Raw genomic sequence first — 27,731 nt, forward strand, 5'->3', positions numbered from 1 at the left:
AGCATGCCATATCTGTCAGGGTCTCAGGAAGGGAGGGAGGGGTGGCAGCAGCAGGCAGGGCTGCTCTGGCCCCCTGCAGGGCAGGAGCCGCTGGGGGAGGTATCAGTGTTGAACCCGGCGGCAGCGCTGGCAGTATCCTCACCTGCCTGGCTTTGTGGGATGATTTTGGCTGGGGTCTGGCCTGCCTTCTTCCCCTCTGATTTCTGAGGCTGGTTCTGCAGCCTTCCAACCCTTCCAGTGCATATGTGAATTACTCGGCTTCCTTTCCAAAAGATTCTTTCCTGTTTATATTGCTCGCAGTCTGTTTCTGTTGCTTCCATTCAGAGCCTGACTGGGATAGGCCTTGATACGAGGAGGTGGGGTGCCATAAGTCCCAGACTAGGAAACATGGAGCTGGCCGTGTACTGGAGGGTAGGTTGGGGCCCAGACCCCAATACTTCCTGTTGGGAATTTGGTCATACTCATTTTGTGGGTTCAAAATGGAGGGTTAAGTTGTTACTAGACCATATGCTGACAGAGTTTTAGGGGAAATGATAGGAAAAAATTCAGGATATTGTACCACTGGCTTCGTCCTGCAGCCTTCAGTAAGATTTTACATGAAAGAGATAACCTGGGGCTGAAGTGGGACAGTCAGAAAGCAAAAAGGAAAAATACAGGCATCCCTGCTTTCTGAAAGTTCACGTGACATTACTTTGCTTTTACAAAAGACCCACATTAGTAACTGTTTTTGCTAGCTGAAAGAAATGCGGGGAGGATTTTCACTTTAATGAAGAAGACGAAAGATAAAACAATGCTCAGGGTCTGTTTTGCAGCGAGCCCTTATGCAGGCAGCGGCACCCCGAGTGGGAGGGGCGCCACCACGCTCCTTTCCCAAACACGCTGAGCTTCTCAGCATCCAGCTCCCACAGCCTGAACCGAGTCTGTGACCACCTGTGCTTCATACTGATTTATGCTGCACATCTTTTAGCGAGATGTGTCCTAAGGTATCCGAAAAGCCTGAGAGAGGTTTTTTTTTTTAGGTCTGGGAATGCTAAAAAAGAAATTTCCATGAAAATTAATGGTAACTGCTTCTCTACTTTATGTCGCTTTGGCTTTGCTGTAAGAAAGGCCCTTTCTGCCTGTTGCATCGGATGCACGCTGCCTGGGGATTTCTTAATTTGCAGGCTTGCAGGGTTGGAAACTGGTCCAGATAATGAACATGGGAAGGGCCCCCCATGGTGCTAGGTGTGTTACAGATGCTTAATAAATACCATCGGAGCTCCTGGTTATTCGAAGATGCCAATCCTGGGAAAGGGCCACTTAAGGTGAGTCCATCTAAACATGGGACCAGAATCTTATAGTAAACATTGGGGGAAAAAAACTTTGAACTTTAGTTGGAAAAGGGAAACACTTTACAAAAGTTTTATCTTCCATCTGACAAAATTACAACTGCATTCTAATTCTGATGAAAAAGAATGAATCAAACACTAATTTCTTCTGGTGATGAATGATGAGTAATATTCTTTACTTTGTGTTTGAATTCCACTGCACAGTCATAAAACTGGTAATTTTGCCCAAACCAGAGGGTTTCATCCATTATCTTAAGGGCTCTTCTGAATCCTTCAAATTATTCACATTTGCAATATGAGTTGGATTTTTCTCTTCTGCAGCTGTGAGCTGGCTTAACTGCAGGATTCTTCACCTGTGATTCGGGAATTCCCTAACATCAATATTACATTCAGTGACTTCAGGAAATGCTGTACCCTTCCCAAGATATGCAGCCGATGTGCAGACGCTTACAAGCTCGAACAATTAGCTAGAGGCGTGACACAGAAGGGAGGGGTTTACGTTATTTCTGGGAGGGACTAGGGGGATGTTTCTGTGGGGGAATAACTGCTAAGTAGCCAATACATTGGTGACACTGCCATATTATGAAAAAATTAGCTTCTCAACTCAATCCCATAATTTTGGCCGTGGCTACTGAATATCAGATACTGAAAATGCCCCTCAATATCCCCTCTCCCTCCCGAATTACAATAGATGGGTAAGTGGCAGGCTGATGATGTAGGCTGGGTTCCATGGGCTTCTCCTTCTATGATGACTTATTGGAACACTAGACAGGGAAGGTTCTGTGTGTGCTTCTAGTTAATGTTCGCTGGTTCTCTATGGCAGAGGGTAAGGAAGGACGTTGACACATCACTGGAGCCCAAGACTCAGGTCAGGTATGCATGTGTCATATCTGTGTCATCCCTGAGGAAGGCTAGGACCCCTTCAGACGTGGTAAGTGCTCAAACCCTCCACTTACACTAGAACAAAAGGAGGCCGGCCCAGGGAAGGGTAGACTAATGAGATGGAAACACAGGGAAAGGCACGAGGGAGCAAAAGTCTACTGCAGGATTTCTCAACTCTAGCGCAGCCTGTAAGAGAAGGCTAGCAACCAAAACAGGAAAAGAGGGCCAGGTGGTCAGAGTGAACCTGACAGCCCGTCCTCTCCCATCATCTAAGGGCAGCTGTGCCCACTGCTTAGCTCCAGCCAACTGCTGCCGGGGGAGAATGTGCAGCCATGGGGGCGGGCAGTTTCTTTTTTTCAAGAGAAACTAGACTTTTATATGAAATCTCTTCATTTTTATTTTATTTTTAATTGCCTTCCCTGAGTTTTCAATGTTAGCAACAGGTTCAATGAAAACCACCCAACCAACCTGTGGCTAAATGGTACAGGCATGTTGCCCTTTTGCAACCCTCGGCTGCACACTAGGATCACCCTGGAAGTGGGGAAGAAATGCCCGCTCAGGGACAGTGAGGGGTCAGTCTGATCTCAGCAGGTGATCATGTAGAAGGGAAGGGCCAGCTGTGAAGAAGAAGGAGGGGAGAGCTGGTTGGAATGATAAAGAGAATGTTGGCCTTGTACGGGTTACCAAGCTTCTCCTGTACTTTATCTAATTCGATCCCTAAAACAACCCTTCGAAGTCAGTGTATTAGCTCCACATGCAGCGAGGCGTTAACCTGCCTGAGGATAGCTGACAAAGTCAGAGTCACAAAATTTGCACCCAGAACCCTGGGAGGCCCAAGGCTCTCACTACTCCTCGGGAAGCAGGTGTTCTGGGAGGGAAGCAGTACCATGCATTTGCTTACCCGGCACACATACTGGCTTTGGGGTCCTGGGGAGAAGGTCTTAGAGCGGATGATGGTGCTCCCTCGAAGAAAGGGCCCCGGGGATGGTGCGCCCACCCGGCGGTCCTTGGGCCGCACCACTGTGGGAGATGGGGCCGGGGTCTCTGTGTTGGTCTCCTTGTCCACCTGAAGAAGAAGTCAGAGCTTTGAGGCCACTCGTATCCATACTGTCTCGGCCACCCAGCCGAGACTCAAGGGGCAGACTCCCAGCTGCTCCCCACTCCTGTCACCTGGCCTTTGATCCACAGACAGAGCTGGGGGCTTCGTAGGCTCTAGCCCTGCCAGCCAGGGCAGCACCCAAGGCCCCAAATGCTGGGCCCCTATTCCTCCATGTGGGTTGGAGCATATTCAGTCTCCAAACAAGCTCACGTGAGCAGTATATGGACGGATGTCCTTGACTTCATATCCTCAAGACATCAATGCCAACCACATTTTGACAAAGCCACACCCAAGGCCTCCAGTGCTTCAGCCCAGAACTGCAGATGCTTCGCCGGAATTATGGAGGCAATGTGCAAATCCCAGTCTTTCAACTCAGGGAGCAGGTTTTCTACTGCCCTTTTACAGCGGTCACCAGCAAAAGACGAACAAACAAGAACACCTGAATGCAGGGCCCTGGTAGCCTACAGTGCCTTTGTGTAATTTTGAAAAAGGCACCCCTTTTGGCTGGAGAGACTGCAAAAAGACTCCTCTGGGTGTGGAGCAGTTGGAAGATGACCCTAGGTTCTTCACCAGCCCCTCTTGGCCAGGCACCTTTGTGCAGTGTGCAACCCACAGCTCCAGCCCCAGGGGCCCTGCTCGCACACAATGGGGTGCTCTCTTTCCTGCCAGTGGAAAAGACAGAGAGATCTCTATGGAGAGTGAATCTAGTTATCGTGTGTAACCCTAGCGCAGCAGGAAAGGAGGTGGCGAGGGGAACTTGACTGGACTCCTTTTTCCTATTGTACTTTGGGCAGATCCAAAGAAAGAAATACATTCCTTTGAAACCTGAGAACCTGTCTGCAAGGTTGGTATTATTGTATCCATTTTAGAGATGAGGAAATGAAGGCTGGAAGGGATGAAGTCACCCGCCTAGGACTACACAGCGAGAGAGCAGCAGAGCCAGCACCTGAACCCAGACCCCTCTGGCTACAGAGTTGGAGGTCAGTGCAGAGAAACGGGAGCTGCAGAGGGCAGGAGAGAGGAGGGGAGAGCCAGCCTCTCCCCTTTTACTGTCACTGAGATGCCCTGAAGTACAGGCAGGGACGCTCCCATACAACCTTCTGCAGGTCACCCCATTCCGAGGGCCTGTCCCCTGAGGCTGGAGGAGCCTTTCTGGAATGCCTGGACTCAGGCACCGAGGGCTATTTCCCCAAGACATCCCTTCCGGTCTCTCTGGCCCTGCCTACCTTTAATGCTGGGCACTCGTCCCGATCAGATGAGGCTTTCTCAGCGAAAACATCCTCCTCTCCCTCCTCTCCCTCCTCCTCTCCCTCCTCCTCCTCCTCCTCCTCCTCCTCCTCCTCCTCCTCCTCCTCGGCCGCTTCGTTCTCGCTGGTCTCGTCGTACCTCCTGTGATGAAAGACAGCTTTGGTTACCTGCCCAGAGACCACTCCGATCTGCTCACTTGCCTCTAAATGCACCTAGTGCAGGGCTCCCAAGCCTTTTCACAGTTAAGGACACACTTAAACAAAAAAATCAGTGAGGTCTAATTGACGAACAACACAAGGCATTTTCATTGTACAGTTTCATTTGACCAACGTATCCCCCACCCATGTATCCCCAGTGTAACTACTACCACACTCGATGTACAGAACATTCCTTTACCCCAAGAGGTTTCTTGTACCCTTTCCTGTTTAACCTTTCCCTTCCTCCAGCCCACCACTGATCAGCTTTCTGTCACTACAGATGGAGTTTTCTAGCATTTCGTAGACATGGAATCAGACAGTATGTGTTCTTTTGTCTCTGGCTTCACCCCTCCATCTAAAGTTTCTAACATTCAACTATGTTGGTGACTGTATCAACAGTTCACCCCCTTCCATTGCCGAGTGGCATTCTCAATGGAACGGATACATCACAATTCATATAGCTATTCATCTATCTGGTGGGGAACATTTGAAAGGCTTCCATTTCTTGGCGACTATGAATAAAGCTTCTTCTTCTTTTTTTTTTTTTTAAAGATTTTATTTATTTCAGAGAGAGAGAACATAAGCACGAGACGGAGCGGGGGCAGAGGGAGAAGCAGACTCCCTGCTGAGCAGGGAGTCCGATGTGGGGCTCAATCCCAGGACTCTGGGACTATGATCTGAGCCGAAGGCAGATGCTTAACTGACTGAGCCACCCTGGCACCCCGCTCCTTTTTTTTTTTTCTTTAAGATTTTTTTTTCATTTACTTGGGAGAGAGCTAGAACACAGAGGGAGAGGGAGAAGGCAGGCTCCCCACTGAGCAAGGAGCCCAATGTGAAGCTTGATCCCAGGACACCCGGATCATGACCTGAGCCGAAGGCAGACGCGTAACTGAGCCACCCAGGTACCCCTATTTTTTCCTATATGGATATCCAGTGGTGTTCTGGCCACCATTTGTTGAAGAGAGCTTATTTTTGATGATACTTTTCATGATTATCCTTTCCCTTTGAACTCTAGGGTTGGGAGGAGTTGTTGTGACAAATGGGCTGCATTTGTTGATTACTAATTTATCTTTAGTCCCATCTTCTCGAAGGCATACATAATCACCAGGCTTCCGATCAGCAGGAGACAGTGCTGCCATACTGAGCTCAAGGAATTCCAGCCAAAAGCAGAGAAATCTGACAGTTAGCCGGCTCAGTGAGACTGTGGACAGGCATAAAGTCTCCCTTGGGATTTTCCCGATGAGGAGAAAAGATCTTGGATCTCCAGCCCCACAGCCCCACGATTAAAACCTCCCTGCCCTTAGATGGGGACCAGTGCTAATGGACACCCCTTGCTCTCCCTCCTTTGCCTCCACAGCTCCTTGATCTACTTATAAAAGGGCCATTAAACATGGGAACACACAACGAGCACCTCCCTAATAATTTCGCAGATGTCACCTTAACCGGGATTTACTGAAGGCTTAATAAGCAGCAGGTGCCATGCTAAGGCCTTACACCAACAGTGAAAGCAATCAATGTCTCCATTTTACAGATTCAAAAGCTGGGAATCAGAGAGTTTCTAGGCCCTGTCTGGTGTCATGGACCACTAAGGGGTGCAGCCAGGTCTCCCATCCAATCAGTCCTACCCCACTGAGTGCTGCACCACTATGGAAGTCTTTTCTTTTTGACCATGAATCTGATCTAAATATTTCCAGAAAGGAAAAAATCATCTCAATGGTCAGGAGAAAAATGATTAAAGTAGACAACATCTCTTCACCCTTTGGAGTGGCAAAATACATCGATATGAGAGAATATCAAGTGCTGGCAAAGGCATGGGAAATAGGCATAACCCTGCAGGGAGCGTACCGCGGGGCAGCCAATTTATACTCTGAAGTCAGGTTAGCAGTAGCTGTCAAAACAGCACGCACCTATTCTCGATTAAGTACTGAAGTGCGATTACACTGAGCATCAGAGACGGTGTAGGCTTAAGGGTCCTCCGAATCACTGCTGGTGGGAGCATTTACTAGTGCAATCTGATCTGGGAACTATGCTGCAATGCCTGTTAAACTATAAAGCACATAATGCCCTGGGACCCAGCAATGCCATTTCTCAACCTCTGCCCTAGACACACACACATACACACAAGTTCCCAAGAAGGCAAACACAGGATTTTCACCCTAGCATTGTCTGCGATTACAGTCTCTTATATTTTTGAACACTCTTTGAATTTTGTTTTGCTTGTGGATCGTAAAAAAATCCAGGCTTGTGATTATATGCACTCAAGAAACCTAAACAAAGAAAAGGAGGGAGTAAGTACGGCACCCGGGCCCTTGGGTGCTGAGAGAGACGGAGTGGAAATTGGAACAGAGGGCCAGTCTTTGGGGGACCTCCACACAGGCCTCTGGAGTGCAGCAGGCACAGCAAAGCTAGTTAACATTCTAGGACCAAAAGAAGCCTCCAGTGTGGGGGGAGGGCGGCTGCAGATGGATTTACTTCAGTAGAGCAGCTCTGGGATTCCCAGTCTTCTTTGTAAGTCAGTGTCTAGGGAAGTTTGAATGGCAGGGGTGGGGAGAGAGGGGGCCGCAAAGGGAGAGAGAACAGAAGGCAGTTGCTAGGGGATGGCTTGAAAAGTCTCACCACAAGCTTGGAATTTGGCAGAAACTACTGATCTTGTGCCAGGGTTTTTGGAAGACAGGTCCTGGGCCTATTTCCGGCATCAGACCTTTGCACAGCCCAGCCCAGCTCAGCCCAGCAGTGTGCCACAGAGACGGAGAGAGAGGGAGAGAGGAGAGAGGAAGGACAAGGGCAGGTAGGAAGGGATGGAAAGGGAGAGGAGAGACAGAGGAAGAAAGGGACACAGGGAGAGAGAAAGAGGGAAAGAGAAATTGTGATGGTTTAGGGAAAGCCTTAAAACAAACAAATGAACATACAAAAATTCAGGAACCTTGCCCTACACTTTAACGCATGGAGAAATAAAATGGTGAAGGAGAAGAGTAAAAGAGGGGTGGGGCTGCAGGCCATATCTAGCCCACTGCCTGTTTTGGACAGCCCAAGCTATGAGTGGGTTTTATATTTTTAAATGGCTGAAAAAAATATCAAAAGGAGAATGGTATTTCATGACATGTGCAAATTATATGAAATTCAAATTCCAGCCTCCATAAGTGAAGCTTCAATGGCATGTCGGTGCACGTACCATCGAGGGCTCCTTTCACAGCACAACCGCAGAGATGAATAGATGTACCAGGACCCGCAGAGCCCATAAAGCAGACATTTACTATCTGGCCCTTTCCAGAAAATATTTGCTGACCCCTGGAGGAAAAGACACTATGGAAAGGCCCTTTCTGAGACCAAATGTATAACCAGGACTGTAACAGAATTACACAGAAGAGCTACTGAGTGCTTCCTGTGGGACACAGTCTGTGCTGTGCTTATCATGCATAATTCTACTGAGCCTACAAAACGTCCCATGTGTCGTGGCCACTCCTGAAATCCGTACCTCATGGAGGCGGAAACAGAGGTTTAGAGCCATGGTGGTCAGCCCTAGCTGCACATAAGGGTGACCCAGGGAGCTTTAAAAACTCATTGACGCTCAGGCCTCACCCAGACCTAGGATCCCACAGGAAGCTGACTGAGCAAGACTCCCAATCCCTGGCTGGCTGAATTCAGAGCAGGTGCACGAAAGCCCAGCTGTACTTCCTCCCGAAGGGCAAATTCACAGGCTCTGGTCATTTCTGAGCTGGGATTTGTCTTCTCTCTTCCCAGCTGGTAGTTAGCAGGCTTCCTTCTCATTTGCCGAGTGCTCATTCCTACCATCTACCGGGCGCCCACCACGAGCTTCCCGCTTTCTCCTCCTCACGGTGACTTTCCCTTCAGCCCTCTGCAGTAAGTCGCTGTGGCACCCTGCTTTTCCAGATGGGGCTCAGACAGGGTTAGAATGACTCGCCTGACAGCAGCGGCTTGCGGTGGAGGGCAGTGGCCAGGAGGAAGCCCACTATGGGCTCTGGAGAGCCGGATATGCTCTGCTTCTGGATTTGGATGCTGGTTACATGGGTACTTGGGTTTCTGAGAATTCACTGAGCTGTACGCTCTGGGGAACTTTTATGTGAGTGTGTCATACTGCAAGAAAAAAATTAAAAATGCTTTGCCAAAGGTGACCAAAACATGACGAAGCTAAGGTTTGAATTCTGGTCTATACTATTGTTTCCTAAATGTGTGAGGAGACCTATCTTTTGGGACACAGGAGACTCAGCAGCCTCGAAGCGCAGAGAAAGCTGTCTCCAGTTCTCCTCTGGACACCGAGAAGTCCCTCTTGCAACGCATGTCTTTAATATTGCTGAACACTGACTAATCTCCCTGTTTAACAGTGAGAGCAGACCTCAGGCCCAGAGCCTGGGCGAGCAATATGTCGAGGTGGGTTTTATAGTCTTGCTTGCTTTTCATTACATTTAATTTTCCAGTTACCTTCTGAGGCAGACTTGGCTGAAAGCCTATCCAGGACCCACTTCCGCTTTCTTCCTTGGTAACAGAACCCTGATTTTTTTTTTTTTAAAGATTTTATTTTTATTTATTTATTGGACAGAGAGTCAGCAGAGAGGGAACACAGCAGGGGGAATGTGAGAGGAAGAAGCAGGCTCCTAGCGGAGGAGCCTGATGTGGGGCTCGATCCCAGAATGCCGGAATCACGCTCTGAGCTGAAGGCAGACGCTTAACAACTGCGCCACCCAGGCGTCCCAGAACGCTGATTTTTATACCCGACTTCACAGACCCCATTTCCCAGCCTCCCTTGCAGTTGGGTAGGCCACATGGCTAAGCTCAGCCAATGAGAATCAAGCAGAAATTGCTGGGTGGGACTCTGAGGAATGCTCCGTGGTTAAAAGTCAGACAGGCACATCTTTCATCTTTCCTTTTTTCTGATGCCTGCCTGATGGCTGGTGACTCAGCAGCCATTTTGAGCTATAAAGCAGCCTCGGTGATGGCAGTCACCCAGTAAGAAGAGCAAAGCGGAAGGAGAGGAGGAGCCTGGGTTTCCAGCAACACCATGAGCTGACAGATGAGCCTGAGACTGCTTCTTCCCATTCTTCTTTTTAAGTAACAACGAAAGAAACTCTCTTATTTAAGCCTGTTATTTCTACCCTCCGTTCCTAGCAGTCAAATGCAATTCCTTATTGTAACGTCTTCGGTTTATGGCACATGATACTTACTTTCAATATATAGTAATAGAAAATTTTTTTTTTACCAAAATAAATGTGAATAAATGCAGACACTAATATGTGGACTAGCACAATTGATTTATAGATCAAAATGACCAGTTGGGAAAAAATTCTGGGAGCCATCATACCAGACTGTATACAGTTGATCTTGGAACAACACGGGTTTGGGCTGCACGGGTCCACTTACAGATGGATTTTTTTTTGGGGGGGTAAATATACTACAGTGCTGTATACATATCTTCTCTTCCTTATGATTTCCTTAACATTTTTTTTTCTAGGGGCGCCTGGGTGGCTCAGTTGGTTAAACATCTGCCTTTGGCTCAGGTCATGATCCCAGTGTTCTGGGATGGAGCCCCTCATCGGGCTCCCCACTCAGCGAGAGGGACTTGCTTCTCCCTCTCCCACTGCCGCTCCCCTACTTGTGCTCATTCACTGTCTCTCTCTCAAAGAAATAGAATCTTTAAAAAGAAATTTTAAAAAACCATTTTTTTCCTACCTTACTCTATTGTAAGAAAACAGTATATCATACATATAACATACTAAGTATGTATTAATGGACTGTTTATGTTATTGGTAAGACTTCTGGTCAACAGTAGACTGTTGGTAGTGAAGTTTTGGGGGAGTCAAAATTTCTATGTGGATTTTCGACGTGCAGTGGTTCGGTGCCCGTAGCCCGTGTTGTTCGAGGGTCAGTTGCACTGCCTTGTTGCCTGCAGAGAACCCGTGAGGAGAGAGGTTTTCAGTTTTCCCAGGGGAACACTTCTCTTGGTTGCCCTGGAGTTTGGGCATCTCATTCTGGTGTCCAGGTCCATACCAGATCAGTTCCAGAGGCCCAGGGGAGCCCTCACTTACCAGCTGTCTTCCAGGGTCTGTGTGTTGCTCCTTCCCTCCTGCCGCTTCTCCAGCTCCACTGCTGTCTGTTCCAACAGAGCAGACACGGCATCCTGTGGGGACAAAGGCCCATAGCTTCATCTGCTACCACTGGAGCCACCTCACCTGGCAAGAATCAGCTCAGAGTGTGACCCTCCCCGTGGATTGAGTGGGTAAGCATCTTGCTCCACGGTCACTTATAAACTGCAAAACAGCACTCAGTTCCTTTAGCTGGCAGTTCTCCTGAGAATTACCCCTGTATTCATGGACAGACTTTTGGAAGACAGTCAAGTTTAGTAGTCGAGTGAGGCAGAATCATAGGTCCCTGGCTGTAAAGAGATTATAGTGTAGTCGGGGAGACCAACATATGAACTGTCAATAGCAAAACAGTGTGATGTTTAGGAACAAAGGAGTAATGGCAAAGTCAGCCTGGTGGTTGCATTCAGGGAAGACTTCCTGGAGGAAGAACATCTATACTGAATGGTGTCTACAGTGAGGAAGCATGCGTGACTTGAGGAAATTAACCTCTCTAACCTATAGTAGATTCTAATAACTATTACAAAGGGTTGTTATGAAGATTAATTGAGACTATATCTGTAAGGTATGGAAGAGTACCAAGCACATAATTAGCACTCAGTAAATGGCTGCTAATAGTAAAGCACAAACTGATCTTACAGTTTTCCTAGCACGTGGTTAATTTGCAAATACCCTTGGTAGTGTGGGCCAGAGCCTGGAAACTCCCTGAAATTTTCTTTCGGGGAAGAGGGAACAAAAATCAATCAAAAGCCTGTATACATCAGGCACTGATAGATAGCTTATGTGTATCTTATTTAATCTTTACAACTATTCTGATAGGTAGAGCTTACCATTATTCCCTTGAGAAATGGGAACAAGGAAACTAATACGTCTAGGGTTGACGTCACTCACCCAAGGACATGCTCTAGAAAGTAGAGGATGTTCTCAAACGTTTGCCAGCTCACGGACTCCTTTCTGGAGCGAGGGAGACCTAGCTTTGTTGTGTATTGGATGTATGTCCTTCAGTAACCTTTCTGAGCCTTGGTAAATGGCACATAATAAACAGGACAGTGCCCGACACAAAAGGAAGTGCTAGGAAATGAGGAGGACGAGAAAGGAGGTGGGGGAGGTGAGGACGAAACAGATTTAATCCTTACCCTTATCCTTACCTGTATGACCTAGCCCATCCCCTCCACTGAAATTCTGGGCAATGACTACCCAAAGTAACCAAGTACTGACTGTTCTTCACATTTACTTCTTCAAACCTTCCTAATAACCTTTTCAGACTCAGATTAGACATGAAAAAGTGACTCAGAGAAGTGAAGTGATTGACCTGTCACCCAACTAACAAACACCCAGTCTTCTGACTGTCCTTCCTGTGACTTTCTGTTGCCTCTTAGAGCAAGCCTCTGCTACAGATCACTATACAGATAGCAGCATCGCAATAAAGGTTAATTTTCTATCTTGCACAGGTTTCTCCTTCTCTGCTTCACTAAAAAAAAAACACATAAAGTAAGGTTTTTGTCAGCCAAGTTCTATTATGTCAAGCAAAGTGCAGAAGGGGAGAGCACAGGTATGGAAGATGTGCAGATGGGGGACTACCTGCTCCTTAGCAGAGGTCCCTCCTATCCCCTCCCTCTGTTTCGATACCCTCTGCTGCTTCCCCACCTCTGATGCCCGGCCCTCTCCAATTTTGGGAGAGGCTTCTCCTTCCATCCATCCAGGTCCTGCACGCATAGGAGGGTGGGGTCAACCCGGAGCCCAGCTCACCATGCTTTCCGGCCCTGGGGTGGCTCCCACTGGTTTGGGCTCCCTGCTCTGCTTCTTCAAGTATTTGTAGCTCAGAAGGTTGTACCAGCGAGTCGACCTCTCCCCAGACCGACAAACCTCAGCCAGGCTGATCTGGGCGCCTCCCTGTTGAGGATGGGGAAAGGCAAGAGGATAAGCCAGGGCTTGACAAGGTATTCTGGGGAATTCAGCTCCTGGGGAAAGTAGGAAAAACATCCCCAGAGGGGATGGGAGCTTCTGGGAAGAGGAAGGAGCTAGCTGTGAATCATTTCCAAGAACGCACTCATTCACAACTTACTCATTGGTTTACTCATTCACCAAATCTTTATGGAATGCCTACTGTATGTATTTTTCTTTTTTAAAAAATTACGATAAAAAACATAAAATTTACCATTTCCCCGTTTTACGGAAATATAATTGACATGTAACATTGTACTAGTTTAAGTCGTACAACATAAAGATTTGGCTGGCTCAGTAGGTAGAAGCATGTGACTCTTGATCTCGGGGTCGTGAGTTCGAGTCTCAGGTCGGGCATTGAGTTTACTTAAAAAAATAAAGATTTGGTATAATATGTATTGTGAAATGATTACCACAGCAAGTTCAGTTAACACCCATCACCTCACAGTTATAATTTTTTTTTCTTATGACAGCTTTAAGATCTACTGTCCTAACAACCTTCAAATATGCAATATAGTGTTGTTAACTATAGTCCCCATGCTGTATATTACACGGGTAAAACTTATTTATCTTGTAACTAGAAGTTTGTACCTTTTGACCACCTTTATCCATTTCCCCTACCCCCCCCCCACTTCTGACAAGGACCAATCTGTTTTTTGTTTGTTTGTTTGTTTCTATGAGTTTGGCTTTTAAGATTTCACATGTAAGTGAGATCACACAGTATTTGTTTTTCTCTCTCTGGCTTATTTCACTTAATGTAACATTCTCAAGGTCCATCTACATTGTCACATAAAATTTGCCACCTTACTTACTTTTACGTGTAGAGTTCAATAGTGTTTATATTTACATTGTTATGAAACAGATCTCCAGTACTTTTCATCCTGCAAATCTGAAACTGTATACCCATTCAGCAACTTCCCTTTTCCCTTCTCCTGGTCCCCAGTAACCACCCCTTTACTTCCTGTTTCTACGAATTTGACTATTTCAGATACCTCATATAAGTGGAATCACCCAGTATTTGTCTTTTTGTGACTGGCTTATTTCATTTAACATAAACTTCTCAAGTTTCATTCGTGTTGTAGCATGTGACAGGATTTCTTTCCTTTTTGAGGCTGAATAATATTCCATTATATACAGAAATCCCTTTTTTTTTTTTTGAGACAGAGAGAGCCGTGTGCGTGCGAGCCAGGGTGGAGGGGTGGGGGCAGAGGGAGAGGGAAAGAATCTTAACCAGGCTCCAGGCCCAGCACGGAGCCTGACTTGGGGTTCAATCTCACGACTCTGAGATCATGAATTGAGCCAAAATCAGGAGTCGGGACTGTTAACCGACTGAGCCATCCAGGCGCCCCAGAGACCACATTTTTTAATCCATTTATCTACGGATACACATTTGAGTTGCCACTGTCTCTTGACTCTTGTGAATAATGTTGCTATGAACACAGGGTGCAAGCATCTCTTCAAGACCTTGTTTATATACCCAGTTGTGAGACTGCTAGATCACATCATAATTCCATTCTTGATTTTTCGAGGAACCGCCCTATGGTTTTCCATAGCGGCCCTGCATAATGATTTATGTCCCCACCAATAGTGCGCAAGGCTTTTCTTTTTTCCACATCCTTCCAAACATCTGCTATCTCTTGTCTCTTCGACATTAGCCATTCTAAGAAGTGGGAGGTGCTATCTCACTGTGATTGTGACTTGCATGTCCCTGATGATTAGTGACGCTGAGCATCTTTTCATGTCCCTGTTGGCCTTCTGCAGGTCTTCTTTGGAAAAATGACGATTTAGACCCTCTGCACATTTTTAAGTTGGATTGTCTGCCTTCTTACTAGGGAGTCACATGAGTGCTTTATACATTTTGCTTTATACATTAACCCTTTATCAGATACTTGACTTGCAATATGTTCTCCTATTTGGTAGGTTGCCTTTTCATTTTGCTGTTGATTTCCGCTGTGCAGAAGCTTTTTAGTTTGATGTAGTCCCACTTGTTTATTTTTGCTTTTGTTGCCTCTGCTTTTGGAGTCAGATCCAAAAAATCGTCACCAAGACCAATGTCAAGGAAGAAGATTTTGAACAGTTCAAAGCTCCAGCAACAGGGGACTGGAGGAATGAACTCTAATATATCGACACAGTGGGATATTACACAGCTATGTACAGAAAATGAGGAAGATCTCTAGGTGCTGATGTGGAGAGATTTCCAGGCTGTCTTGTTAAGGGAAAACAAAACAGAACAAAGCAGAATGGAAATGCAGTAATGCTATACTATACAGTTTTTCTTTGAATCATGTAAATGGATGCCTTAAGATGAAGGCAAACCAAATTAACCTAATTGAATATAACCTGCCAGGGAGAGGATTTATTTCCGGTGACATACATCCTCCGTGGCAAGAATGATAAATTAATTCTCACCATTCCTCAGAGGCCTTATTGTTTCAACATGCCTTCTTTTGAAGAGCCCTGACCAGGCTCAGGGCTTGGCTGACTCACCATCCCCCAACAACAGTGGCTGTGCCAGCGGGACTAGCAATACCACAGGCCAGTTTGTGAAGTGGGCCAGTAGCCAAGTGGTGGCTCAAGTCTCAGCTGGGATGAAGAGGGGCCTCTCCAACCCACCTGGGATCCCTTTCCCCATCCTTTTGTTAGGATGGACCAGGGCATGGTATGGACGGTGCAAATCCATCGTGTGGGTAAAGGTTAATTTCTACAACAGTGGTGAGTACGTGGGGACAACGAGGTAAATAACTCCTACCTGCAGGACTAGAGTCAATTCACGTATTAAATGCCTGGTGCATTTTAGGCACCGGTAATACATTTAAATATACACAAGTGTGCGTATATTACTCATTTATTCATTTAATAACTATCCTCTGAGCACTTCGCGGCAGATTTACATAGAAACATGTAAGACAAGATTCTGCCCCCAAGGGGCTCAAAGGCAGACAAATGCATCAGATATTATAGCTCAGAACGTGCCAGGCCATGTTTGAGGGGGAAGGGGAAGGAATATGATGACAGCTTTAAGGTATAACACTGCCATCAGATTATTACTAATTCCAACAAGATACAGTATCTATTTTGGGCTGGCTCATAGGTGAGAATACGGTCTACTTTGGTAAACGATTCACTTTGAGGGCATTCGTTTATTTATTCGATACACGCACACATGCTAAGTGGCCTCTACGTGCCAGGCACTGTTTTGGGTGTTGGGGGTACAGGAGGACGTAGGGCAGATGAAAGCCTCTGCCCTCGTGAGCTCCTATTCCAGTCTGGGGGAATCAGAGAAACAAATCAGTAAGTAAACACTACGTTGTGTTTCACGGAATCTAAGATGTCATCAATTATACAATATACTATTTCATGCACTCTAAGAAAAATAGCTGCCAATTAAACTATGACCTGTCATCCAGTATAAACCACATCTTGATTTTAGAGATTTGATAAAATGTGAAAATCACGTATCCCTTAAAATCTGTGATCTAGACAAATGCTAGGTGGGGGAATGGGCCATAGAGAAAAATATGCAGAAAGAAGGGAGTGGGGGTGGATAAGAGAGGGGAGGGGGAAGGTGATTTTAAATAGGGTAGAAGGAAGACCTCACTGAGAAGGCGACTTTTGGGTCAAGCCCAGGATGAGGTGGGGGAGTGAGCCTCGCCCATCAGTATCTGAGAGAAGAGAATTCTGGTCAGAGTTCACTTTGACAGGGCTGGGGTATCCCCCAGTGGGGATGGCAAGGTGAAAAGGGGCAAGGGAGCTGTTTTGTTGCAATGGTTACTTATGGCACAGGAGTGCGGCCTGGGAAGTGGGCTTGCTTAACAGGATGTGTGCCGAGTGGCATTGAGCTTAGCAGCTGGGGAATGGACAACCGGGGCCCAGCTGGAAAGCCTGTGACCCCTGTTATGCTATGCTCAAGCTGTCGGTAGACTGTTGCCTGAGATATTGGGGAGGGCAGGCCCCATATCCATCCGAACCCAGAATCCAGGTCTGGGGGCAGGGGGGACACAGTAACCCCCCGAGAAGTAGGACAGTACAGTGGCTGTGTGGAAGGAAGCCGCACAGGAAACAGGCTTCTCCCCCTACTTGATGGGTGGCCTGGGCAGGTTACTTAGCCTTCTGGGGCCTCGATCCTCTATCTGCCAGATGGAGGCAATCCTGACGCTTCTTCCTCAGCCTGCTGGGAGGGTTAAGTGCGATACTGAGTGCAGAGTTCTTCTTAAGGTACTAGCCACAGACGCTGCTTGGGATGGGGACCACTGTTGCGGCCTGGCTGATGAAGCAGCTCCAAACCGACCAGGGAGTCCCCAAACCTGGCAGCGTGGGGAGACGGCGTGGGAGCACACAGCCGTTCTCCTCGTGTCCCACTTCCTCGCCTGCTCCTCTAGCCACCAGAACACGGCAGCCCGACGCTCCACATCCCCCCAGGATACGGGAAAGTAGATCTCCCATTGGCCACAGATGGAGACGAGCCGCCGTGGGATGAGCGCTTTGGCTGCTGCCATGGCAACCAGCAATGGCCAGACTTCAATTAGGAAGGAGGAATAAAAGACATCCAATTAGGAGAAGAAAATAGGATTCTCTTCTCATTGAGGAATTCCCAGGGCTGAGGAAATGCTTCACCAGAAGAGACTGGGTTTGGAAAAGCTTTCTGCTCCAACATCCAGTGTCTCCCATGCTCACCAGTCTTCAGTCACTGTCCTACCCGTGGGCTCCGGGGAGCACCATGCTGGTGAAAACACCCACGGGCTGACGTGGGTGGGCTGTGCAAGTACACCTGCCCTAGGTTCTAACTGCTCCTGCCACTTCTTGACTGTGTGACCCCGGGAAGGTTCTTTTACCTCTCTGTTCCTCGGTTTCCTCACTGGCGTAACAGTACCTGTTTTATAAGATTGTAGTGAGGGTGGAGAAATGACATGTAGGGAGCTTAGCTTGTGCCCACTACATGAAGTGCTTTCAACCTGTGGATGCTAGTGCACTATTGCCAATAATACTACCAACAACGTAAATGGCAATGACGTGGTTCTGTACCCCCGCTGAGGAGGGTGGGTGGGGAGGGAGAGCCATTGAGCACCTAGTACGTGCAGACACATCACTGTCTCCCATCCTTGCTATGGGACCAGCAGCAATCAGCAGCACTTGGGAACTTCCCTAAAAATGCAGAGTCTCCCGGTGTCCCCACCCCCCACCAGACTTGCTGAATCAGGATCTGCATTTTAACTAGAGCCCAGGGTAACTTGTGTGCATGTTCAAGTTCCAGAAACTCTGCTTTAATCCTCATTGAATCCTCAGACAGCCATCTGTGAGGTAGGCAGTGTTAGCTGGATTTTACAGATAAGGAGACTCAGACAGAGAATTAAAAGAGTCGGAGGCAACGTGTCCTCAGGCGCAAGGGATATGGCCCTGCAGTCCCGGACTCAGAGAGGAGCTTCCGGCTTCCTCACCCCTGCTCCCAGTAGGTGCGAGGACGCTGTTCACCTGTCTGGAACCCAGGTGGAGCTTCGCTGACTACAGCCTGCGTTTTCTCCAAGCCTTCTCCCTAATCTGCAAGGTGAGCCAATCCCCAGAAGGACAGAAGAGGGGACAGACAGACAGGCATAGCCCTCACCAGGCACTCCTCCAGATGGCTCCTGTCGGTGGTACAGACATCGACTCTTAAGGTCTTCTGGTGAAGGGCTGGATAGGACATGGACACCCAGAACATTTCATTGAACATGAGAGTGTCCGAGGCGTCCAGGGGCCGGGTCCGGAACAGGCAGGTGGTGCTTTCGGAGCAGGGTAGGATAGCTACACGAATGTTCCTAGAGGGAGACAGAGGAGAGCCCAGCTCAGCCTGGGTCTGGGCTGATGTGTTGGGATAAACAGTTGCTGCAGGTCCCTAAGAAAATAATAGTGGAGGAGTTTGTAAGTTCTCAAGGGCCTATGCAGGTCTTTGTAAGGGAAGCAGAAAGGGCCCCAAGGCTAACACACGGCTCTTCCTTCTTCTGAGTCCCCCAATCCTTAGAACCTCAAAGCTTGTAGAGCCCGAGGCCAACAGCGTGCAAACTTCTGTGCACAGAAGAATCAGCAAGGCTGCTTGTTCACACTCGGGAACCCTCACACAACTGCTGTTAGGAAGGCAAAATGCTAGAGCCGTGACGTAATCACAGATGCACTGACCCTGTGACCCATTCAGCTCGCTTTTCGTTACTCTCCCGCAGATACCCCTGCACAAGTACCAATGACATATGGAGAAGGTTATTCACTCTGGCACTGTTTGTAAGAGCAAAAGACTGACAACGACTCTACTGTCCCATCTTGTCTTCCTTCTGTTTGGCCTGCTTTCCTCCTGCCTTTCCCCTTCCCACACGTCACAGCCCCAGATGCTGGCTGGGCACAGACCACGGGAATAGAAGCTCCCCAGTGCGTACTGTCGCTGCCCCAGTGCGTACCATCTAGTTAAAGGAGAAACATGTAGGCAATGAAATGCATTGAAACATAAAGCCGGTGTGCAATGGGAAGAACCAACAGGCAAACAGTGCAGGCGTTTGCTGTATCATCATGTAGGGTGATACCCGTGACACCCTTCTGACAGAAGCACGGGGACGGGCACGGACTCTTGAGAACGGCAGACCTATCTCCTTCTGTGCGGAATACTTGAACTTAGAGCAGATAAAAGGGGCCATGACCACCTTCTTCATGAGGCTTCAAGTTCACAAGGGCAAGGATTTGCTCACCACCCCATTCTTAGTGCTGGCACATGGTAGGGGCTCACGATGAACTTGTGAAGGAACTGAGGCTGTCTGGAGTGCTTCTCTCTACAGTGAGTTTACCATCATGCCTGTATCCACATTCACAGTCCTGACCCGCGGCCTCACGGTCAGGTGTATGAAATGCAGGGCCCATTGTCGGAGCAGGACAGAGCAGGAGAGCCCCCAGGCATGGCCACAGAGGCCGAGAGGGTGACAGACACCCTGTCAGCTATATACTCACACTTTCTGGTCCTGTTGCAGCAACAGAGCAGAAAGGTTACTGAGCTGGATGATTAATATTGCAAACTGCTTATTCTTCTCATCATACCTGAAACGGAAAGGGGCATATGGAGCACCTATGAGTGACACGTTTCTCTCTCTTAATGATCACAAATGTGTCTGCTGGCTGCTCAGGGGACTGTGGTGAGCTCGCGAGCACAGGATCAGGGCTTTGCTGCCATGCAGGGGGGTAGGTGCAGAGCCGTCAGTCTCGATTTTTTTTTTTTTTTTTTGCCTTTTTTTGGGGGGGGGGGGTCAGTCTCAATTTTTTAAAGAGAAGCCAGAAGACTGTGTTGTGTGACATTTCTTGATGTTTAAATGTTGGCAATTAATTTCTACTGAAAATAATATCGAGGCTGTCCTACACCAAGAGAAAACAAGAAGAATAACAAATCTGGGCTGCAACCCCCCCCAGAGGGCGGAAACCTCAACGGGACGGTAAGACAAACAGCCACAGCAACAATGACCAAACAGACCAAGACACAGGAGGTCTGAGTCGTGGTCTGGCTCCGCCACTGGCCGGCTCTGTGAGTTGGGGCAAAGTTACAAAGTCTTGCAGACCTCATTTTTCTCTTTTGTAAAATGTGGAGCTGAGAGGGAGAGAGAGTGTTGTCCTCCTTTAGCTGGGAGCCCACAACTGTCGGCCCTTCCTGCTGGTTCTGCCTTCCTCCCCTGGGCAGCCATGAAGGTCAAGGCTGGGAGGATGCTGCCGACCACCCCCTCTGAGCTCGCCCTCGCGGTCACTTACTTCAGGGCAATCTGAACCCGGGTTGTACCCACTGCTTCTGATTCGTCACTGTCAAAAGCAGTGGCTTCTGAAGCACCCAGTCTGGAAGGCAACACGGGGAAGAAGAGGGTCAGGCTTCCCTGCAGTAACCTGGGGCCAAAGCCGTTTTCCAGACATGGGTTTCTCTCTGGCAGGGTGCAGCTGGGTCCTCAGGGAGGAAAGTTTGGGTCTGCTCAGACTCCCTGCAGACCCTGCCTGCCTTCCCACAACTGCTCGGGATTTCTCTCTGGAAGGGGCTGCCCTTTCTCCAGTACTTGCCCCCCTAGCCATATGCTCCTTCGTGGCAATCACAGGACCTGCACTCCTGCAAATGTGGAGTGCCCCCAGCCCCTGGAGGAGCTGTGCTGTGTGCATCTTCAACACACCCCAACCAGGGCTCCCAGGGGGAAGATGGGGTCACATGGCCACCCCCTCCAGTGGGCCCGTCCCATACACCTGAGGGGGCCCGGGCTCTGCATCCTCAGACTTCCCAGAGAGAGCCAAGACTCAGGGACCCACCTCTGCACGGAAGCCTCATACACACCACTGTCCCCGGCCACAGATTCATCCGACACAGCAGCAGAGACACAGGGCACTTTCAGGCTGCACCCCTGGGCTGTATTCATAGCTGGAGGAAGAAGGGGGGAAAAGGAAGAATGGCAAGGCAGGGTTCCGAAACCAGGACACTGTCTTTGCAACACACACTTTTGAACTACACTCTGTCCTAAGGTGTCCCGCCGAATACCACGTCTGAACTCGACAGCCAGGTCCTGCCTTGCTTTGGGGTGTAGGATTTCAGGTTTAACATCCCAGACTTGGAAGCTCCATCACTTACTGCTTCGAGCCACTGGGACAGGGCCAGAGAGCCCCTGGATTTCTTCTCTGTAAAATGGGGAAAGTAACACCTCCCTATGCGGCTGCCGGGAGGACCCAACGAGATATTCTAGTGAAGTCCTTAGTACAGAGGCTGATACAGGAAAACATTCTACAAAATTCAGTATCATTATCCTTACTGCAATGGTCACTCCCACCACTGTGGTGATACCTTCTAGATCGATCCCTACATTCCTGGGGCAAAATAAGAGCCCCTGGACCCTCAGGAGGAGCAAGAGGAAGAAAAGGGAGGATTTCACCACTGGCTCTCGCCACTCGGACTATTCCATCCATTCCACTCCTAACTCTGCTCCTCAGCTCCCCTGCCCTTGACAGAGGCCCTCGAAAGTCTCCGACCCAGGGCTCCAACCAGGCACTTGTACATTCCTTCCTCCCGTAAGTCGCAGGTGCCGATGGTGAGCCAGGCCCGCTGCCAGGCTCTGAGCTATCAAGATGGATAGGACAGTTCTTGAGCTCTGTGCAACGGGGAAGACCAGGTTCAGGGCCTTCAACCTCACAGCCAGCACTTCTGAGTGCCCACTGGGTGCCAGGCACCGGGGCAGCCTGGAGAAGAGTCCGGGGGCGGGCCAGGCTGAGGGAAGGGACGGGGACAGCGAGCCTGGGGGGATCTGGGTGCAGCTTTCCCAGCCCGTGTCCCACGCCTGCTGCGGCCCGCGGAGACCTCCCGCCTTCAGACCCACGCATCTCCACCCTCCACTAAACCACTTAAGGAGATTAATTTGTCTGCTGACTGAACAGCGGCACTAATCGCATAACCTGCTTAGTGTCGGAGCTCAGCCTGGCATCGCTCACCGCAGGGACGGCTTCTGGAGATGGCGCGAAGGAAAACGCCATCCTGAGACGTGTGGTCCTTGGCCCACAAGCCCCACGGACACTTGGGGAGGACAGGGGGTCCCTCCCAGCACCTTGCTGGGTCCCTTAGCTTGTCGCCACCCTGTGACAGAGTGTCAGGAGTTGTTCTCAAGCCTCGTTAGAGGTTCCACCTGCACCCGGCTCCTCTCCAGGGCACAATTTTCTGAAGTTGGCCACCTGCTGTAGAGTAGGAAGCCTGTTTTTATTTTTGTTTGAGAGCACTCAGCAAGACTCCCTTCCTGATGAGGGAGCCCCAGGGATCTCTCGGCTCCTCTTCTAAGGAAATGGCTGGCATTCACCCAGCAGAGCCTTCAATTAACCAAGAAACCGCGTCTTTCCCCTCACCTTGCTCCCACTGGCCCTTGCACAAGAACAGATAATTCTGCGTATAGCAGCAGCCATCCCGCCTATTCCTGGAGCCTTAAGCCTGAGATGGGTGCAGCTTTTCCCACTTGGCCTCACAAGGAGCCAGGAGTGGGAGCCCTGTGTATACAAAGCCAGCACACGTCTTAGTGTGGGAGCTGGGCAGGCGGTCCTGGTGCCAGTCCAGATTCTACCACTTCCTAGCTGTGACACTGACCTTACTGGGCCTCACTTCTTTTGTCTGTAAATGAGGATAAAAGTAGCACCCATCTCGCAGAATTGTTATGAAGCTTAAATGAGTAAATACGTAACAGTGACCGTACCTTGCACACCTGCATTCAATAAATCACGGCCAGGAAAGCCTGGGAGTCCCAGGCGAGGTGCCTGGACACCCTGCTCAGTTTTGACCTTCACACCAGATGGGCATGGTGGGGCCAGTGAGCACCGGAGTGTCTCAGGAGCAAACACACAGAGCTGCCTCTCGTCCTGAGAGGAGTGTGGTGATTCAAGAGGCTGCGGGCTTGGGTCGAAAAACCCAGGTTCCAATCCCTTCTTTCTCACTTGTTGGCTGGGGGATCTAAAGCAAGTAATACCACCTTTCTGAACGTGTTTCCTCATCTGTGAAATGGGCATAGAAGTAACCTATTTCGCTGTATAAAGCACACTGCCCATCACACAATACACCCCAATAAATATTAACTATTATAATTTAATATGGGGTTGCTGGTCAAAATGAATTTCTCTCCTGACAAATCTCAGCTGGACTATCAGCATCTTTTTTTTTTTTTTTTTTTAAAGATTTTATTTATTTATTTGACAGAGATAGAGACAGCCAGCGAAGAGAGGGAACACAAGCAGGGGGAGTGGGAGAGGAAGAAGCAGGCTCATAGTGGAGGAGCCTGATGCGGGGCTCGATCCCATAATGCCAGGATCACGCCCTGAGCCGAAGGCAGACTCTTAACCGCTGTGCCACCCAGGCGCCCCTGGACTATCAGCATCTTCTGCTTTGAAGATTCCAACTTGAGTCTCGGTCCATACCAAATGCTCTTTCTGACCCCACGCAGAATGGGAGCCAGATCATACCATTCCCTGGCTTCAAACAGTCATAGGGGGTCCCTGCTGCTGCTAGGATAAAATCCAAACTCCCTCCCATGGCCTGCCAGGCCTTAAACGACCTGGACTCTGCCCGATTCTCTGGTTTGCTGGTGACCTCTCACTGCTGGCCTCAGAGATTCTGCTCTTGCTTCTGCCAAGGCTGGCTCCTCCTCGCTATTCAAGCACCCACTCAAAGGTCGCCTTCCTTCACACCCAATCTGAATGGGCAGCCCCACCCCAACCGGAATGGCCCCATCACATCCCGTTTTATTTTCCTTCTAGGGCTTTTATTGGTCTGACTGTGCAGTGACTGTCTGTGCCTTCACTGGCACGTGAGCTTCATGGGGACGGGGACCTTGAGCTTGCCAGTCGTCAACACTCTATCTTTGGAACTAATCCTATGCCTGGCACATGGCCCATCTGTTGAATGCACAAATGAAGGAATCCGTGGACATCCATTAGCACAAGACCTGGCATTTAGTTTTAAGAGTGACTTAATATCTGTTGAGTGAAGGAATCCACCACAGAAAACCCCTTAGCCCAGGACCTAGAATACTGTAGCACATAAAAAATGCCTCCTGAATGAATACATGAATTGATAAACACGTGAAAGCCGGGCACACAGAAAGCAGTCAGTAAATGACCCTAATTATCCCTGGGGTCTGTACTCAGGCCTGAGTGCACTTCCTACCCTCCTCCCTCCTCCCTCCTCACGGTCCCCCCTGTGTGATGCTCTCTACCTTGGCCCAACTGTTTGCCTTCCGTTCCTGGTTCATCCAGCCGGTATCTCTCCCGGGTGCTGCCGCCGAGGCTCAGTTCGCAAAGAGTGGCGCTCAGCTCCGGGTCTTCAAACTCCAGAGGGCTCAGGAAAGCATCTCCAGCCAGCAGCGGGTCAGCAATGAGAGGGGAGCAGGGTGGGGACGGAGAGGAGAGGGAGGAGCGGGGGGACAGGGAGGTCATGGATTTCGGGGTGCCAGACAGGGAGCGCAGGGCCTGCAGGCGGCTGCCCCCCTCCGCCTTCTGGGTCTTGGCCACCTCGTCCTCATGGATGGTGGTGATGCAGCCCGAGGGCCGGAAGCCAGTGGCCCCCTCCAGGAGCAGGAACTCCACCTTGCTCTGCAGCTCCGACTCCAGCTGCTCGAAGGGGTCATAGTAGAGGTCAGTGAAGCTGGCTGAGGTGGAGGAGTCCAGGCTGGAGGCGGCCAGGGAGCCCCGGCTGGATGTGAGGGATCCAGGGCTGCTGCCTGAGGACAGGGACTGCATGCTGCTTGAGAGGCTGGGGGCAGGGAGGGGACAGAGCGTGAGAGCAGGCGGAGTGCACTGGCCACCTGGAACCTCCTTCCAGGCTCTGAACAGCACTACGGCCACTTACAACACTGAATTCTGTTGGACCCTCTTGACAATCTCCAGGGGAGACCATGCACCCCCATTTCACTAAAGAGGATACCTTGAGAAGCCCACGAATCAGAAAGTGGTAGAGCTGGGATTCAAACCCAAGTCAGCTACCTTAGAAGTCCATTTTTTCCTGCTTCCCAAACCTCCACTGGCCCTAGTCCATTTTCACTCTTTGCCCCTTATGAATCCAGCCCAATTTTTTAATATTTTTCCTCAAATAAACTCAGTCTTTACTCTTTAATACATTTATCTTAAAAGGAAACTATGGCCTAAATGCGACTGGAAAAGCAACATCACTTACTGCAAATAGAAGCTGAGCATTAGAAATCTCTGACGGAACAAAATGTTATTAAATCCCAGCGATGCACTGTTGCCCACCGAGGCCCAGGCCTGAGGCCTGCACTCTCTGTGTCGGGAAAGCAGGTGGGCAGGTATTCGAGACGTCAATGAGACCCACCAGGCCATGACGGGGGCCTGCTCCTCGGTGCTGGCAGAAGGACCGAGGGTGCCAAGTCCAGAGAGCTGAAGGACCCTGTCCCTGGCCACGCCAGGCCCTGCCCAAGTCCACCAGTCTAACCAGCTGCCTGCTGCGCTGCTAAACGTCCACACTCAAGCCGCGGAGGACACAGGAAGGGCAGAGCCCGGGCTACCGTGGGAGGCTGGCATCTGGCCATCCCCGGGGCCACACTCACGGCCCCCCACTCACCTTTTCAGCTGGGAGTGCAGAGCTGCTACTTGTCGGGTAGCTTCCTCCAGTTCTCTCACCAGCTGGTTCCTCTTGCTGTTCAACTTTAACCTGAAGGGACAGAGGGCATGAGTGGGGAACCCCGGGAGATCCAGCCTCCGTCCACCTGAACGAGGAATCACAGGCAGGTACTTGTGTAGATGTACACATAGGACCCCCCCAGTCACATACACAAGAATTTTCCAGAGTGTTCTACTACGATGTTTGGGGAGCTAGGGCCTCCACGTATGATCCTATAGTAATGGCTATATTCATCACCCACTACACACCAGGTGTGGTGCTAGGAAACCAAGAACACAGCCTTAATTCATCTGCACAATAACCCCGCACAGCTAAAATGGTTTTTACCACTTTATATACGAGGAAATTGAGGCTCTTAGAGTGAAATAATTTACTTCAAGCTAGAGAATGAGTGGCAGAATTAGAATTCTACCCAATCACCCCTCTCTCCCCCTCCCACCTTCCTTCCTGTCCACTGGCCCCTATACACCTGCCAACATCTGCTGAGTGCCCACCTCATCCCCGAACCTGTTGTTGGCACTAGGGATAAAGATGTGAGTGACAGAATTAGTTTCTGCTCCTGTGGAGTTTACATTCTGCTGGGGGCGGGGGAGAGGACAAATATTATGAAAATACTCGAATCTCTAATATCTAATTAACACACCGTGTGTCAGGGTCTATGAGGAAACAGTACAGAATGGTAGAAAAGAATGCAGGAGAGACCCAATTTAGACAGGTAGCCCTCTTTGAGCAAGTGACTATGTGGCTGGGCCTGCTGGTAGGTCTACACTCTTCTCAACTCCCTGGGCCCACAGCCGGGCCCCTTCACGGCTTCTGGTGCAGCTGGGCGGGTGGGGCATGGGACAGCGTTCCGGCCAATAGGATGTGAGCAAAGAAGGCACATCAGGCCAAAGTGGTTGAGTCGGTGGACCATCCCCACTGCTGCCTGGAGGGGTCCAAGAGGGGAGGCACCACAGACGGGAAGAGCCTGGGTCCCTGAATGACCAAACACGGGGAAGGCTGCCTGTCAGCCAGGCATACTCAACTGGATGCTATGGAGGCAAGAAATAAGCTTCTGCTGTGTGAAACCATGGCGATTTGGGGGTTTGTTTCTTGCAGCAGGTGGCCTGCCCTGACTAGTACCAACATTTAAGCTGATATGAAAGATGGACAGGAGTTGGCCGGGAGAAGTGCAGGGGAAAGAACATTCCAAGCAGAGACTCACAGCAGGGATCTCTTTCATTTTAAGGTCACCAGGGCTGTCGCAAGGAAAAGGGGTAGGAGGCTGTGGACGGGAGGCAGGGACAAGAGTTTGGGGTGGCTATAGGTAGTGCGATTGAGATGTCATGGGCCAGAGTGACACTGGAGCAGACAGAGAAAGATCATGGGCTGGATGAGGGGCAAGGCTGAGGGAGTTAAGAGGAAGACTGTGAGGTACCTGACGGTGGCAACTAAACAGATCTGAGATGGCTTCTGCAGAGACGGGAAGGCGAGGGGCCGAGCAGCCCAGGGGAGGAGAAGAGTTCTCTTATGGATGTGTGGGCGTGAACGCTGAACAGGTGGGGATTCCTCAACACGTGGACCACCACATGAAAGAGAGGACCATCTGCTACGGATTAGGCTGCGGCCCCCTACCCCAGAATTCATATGCTGAAGTCTTAATAACCCAGTACCTCATAATGGGACTGTATTTGGAGAAAAGGCCTTTAAGGAATTAAGGTAAAATGAGGTCCTATGGATGAGCCCTAATCCAACGTGACCCTGAGATTAGGACACAGACCCTGCACACAGAGCAGACGTTCAGAGGTGGATGGCCATCTTCAAGCT

The 27,731-nt window shown here is 49.5% G+C and overlaps 1 protein-coding gene across 8 annotated transcripts in view; it reads right to left on the reverse strand.

Annotated features, from left to right (window-relative positions):
• Positions 1 to 27,731, reverse strand: part of WWC1 (WW and C2 domain containing 1) — a 151,975-nt gene that overhangs the window by 9,553 nt on the left and 114,691 nt on the right. For 7 of the 8 annotated variants that reach the window (XM_045792064.2, XM_045792066.2, XM_045792062.2 and 4 more), the window contains 10 exons: positions 25,866 to 25,955; positions 24,505 to 25,040; positions 21,080 to 21,188; positions 20,543 to 20,623; positions 19,757 to 19,843; positions 18,393 to 18,585; positions 12,599 to 12,742; positions 10,796 to 10,887; positions 4,536 to 4,698; positions 3,112 to 3,276 (listed from right to left, as the gene is read on the reverse strand). In XM_045792064.2, the coding sequence (XP_045648020.2) occupies positions 3,112 to 3,276; positions 4,536 to 4,698; positions 10,796 to 10,887; positions 12,599 to 12,742; positions 18,393 to 18,585; positions 19,757 to 19,843; positions 20,543 to 20,623; positions 21,080 to 21,188; positions 24,505 to 25,040; positions 25,866 to 25,955 (1,660 nt within the window). The remainder of the gene's footprint in view (positions 1 to 3,111; positions 3,277 to 4,535; positions 4,699 to 10,795; positions 10,888 to 12,598; positions 12,743 to 18,392; positions 18,586 to 19,756; positions 19,844 to 20,542; positions 20,624 to 21,079; positions 21,189 to 24,504; positions 25,041 to 25,865; positions 25,956 to 27,731) is intronic. The other variant, XM_087867817.1, reaches the window with a different exon arrangement.

The sequence above is a fragment of the Ursus americanus genome, chromosome 15, assembly GCF_024610735.1.
Source record: "Ursus americanus isolate L20-20 chromosome 15, mUrsAme1.1.p, whole genome shotgun sequence".
Classification (NCBI taxonomy): Eukaryota; Metazoa; Chordata; class Mammalia; order Carnivora; family Ursidae; genus Ursus; species Ursus americanus.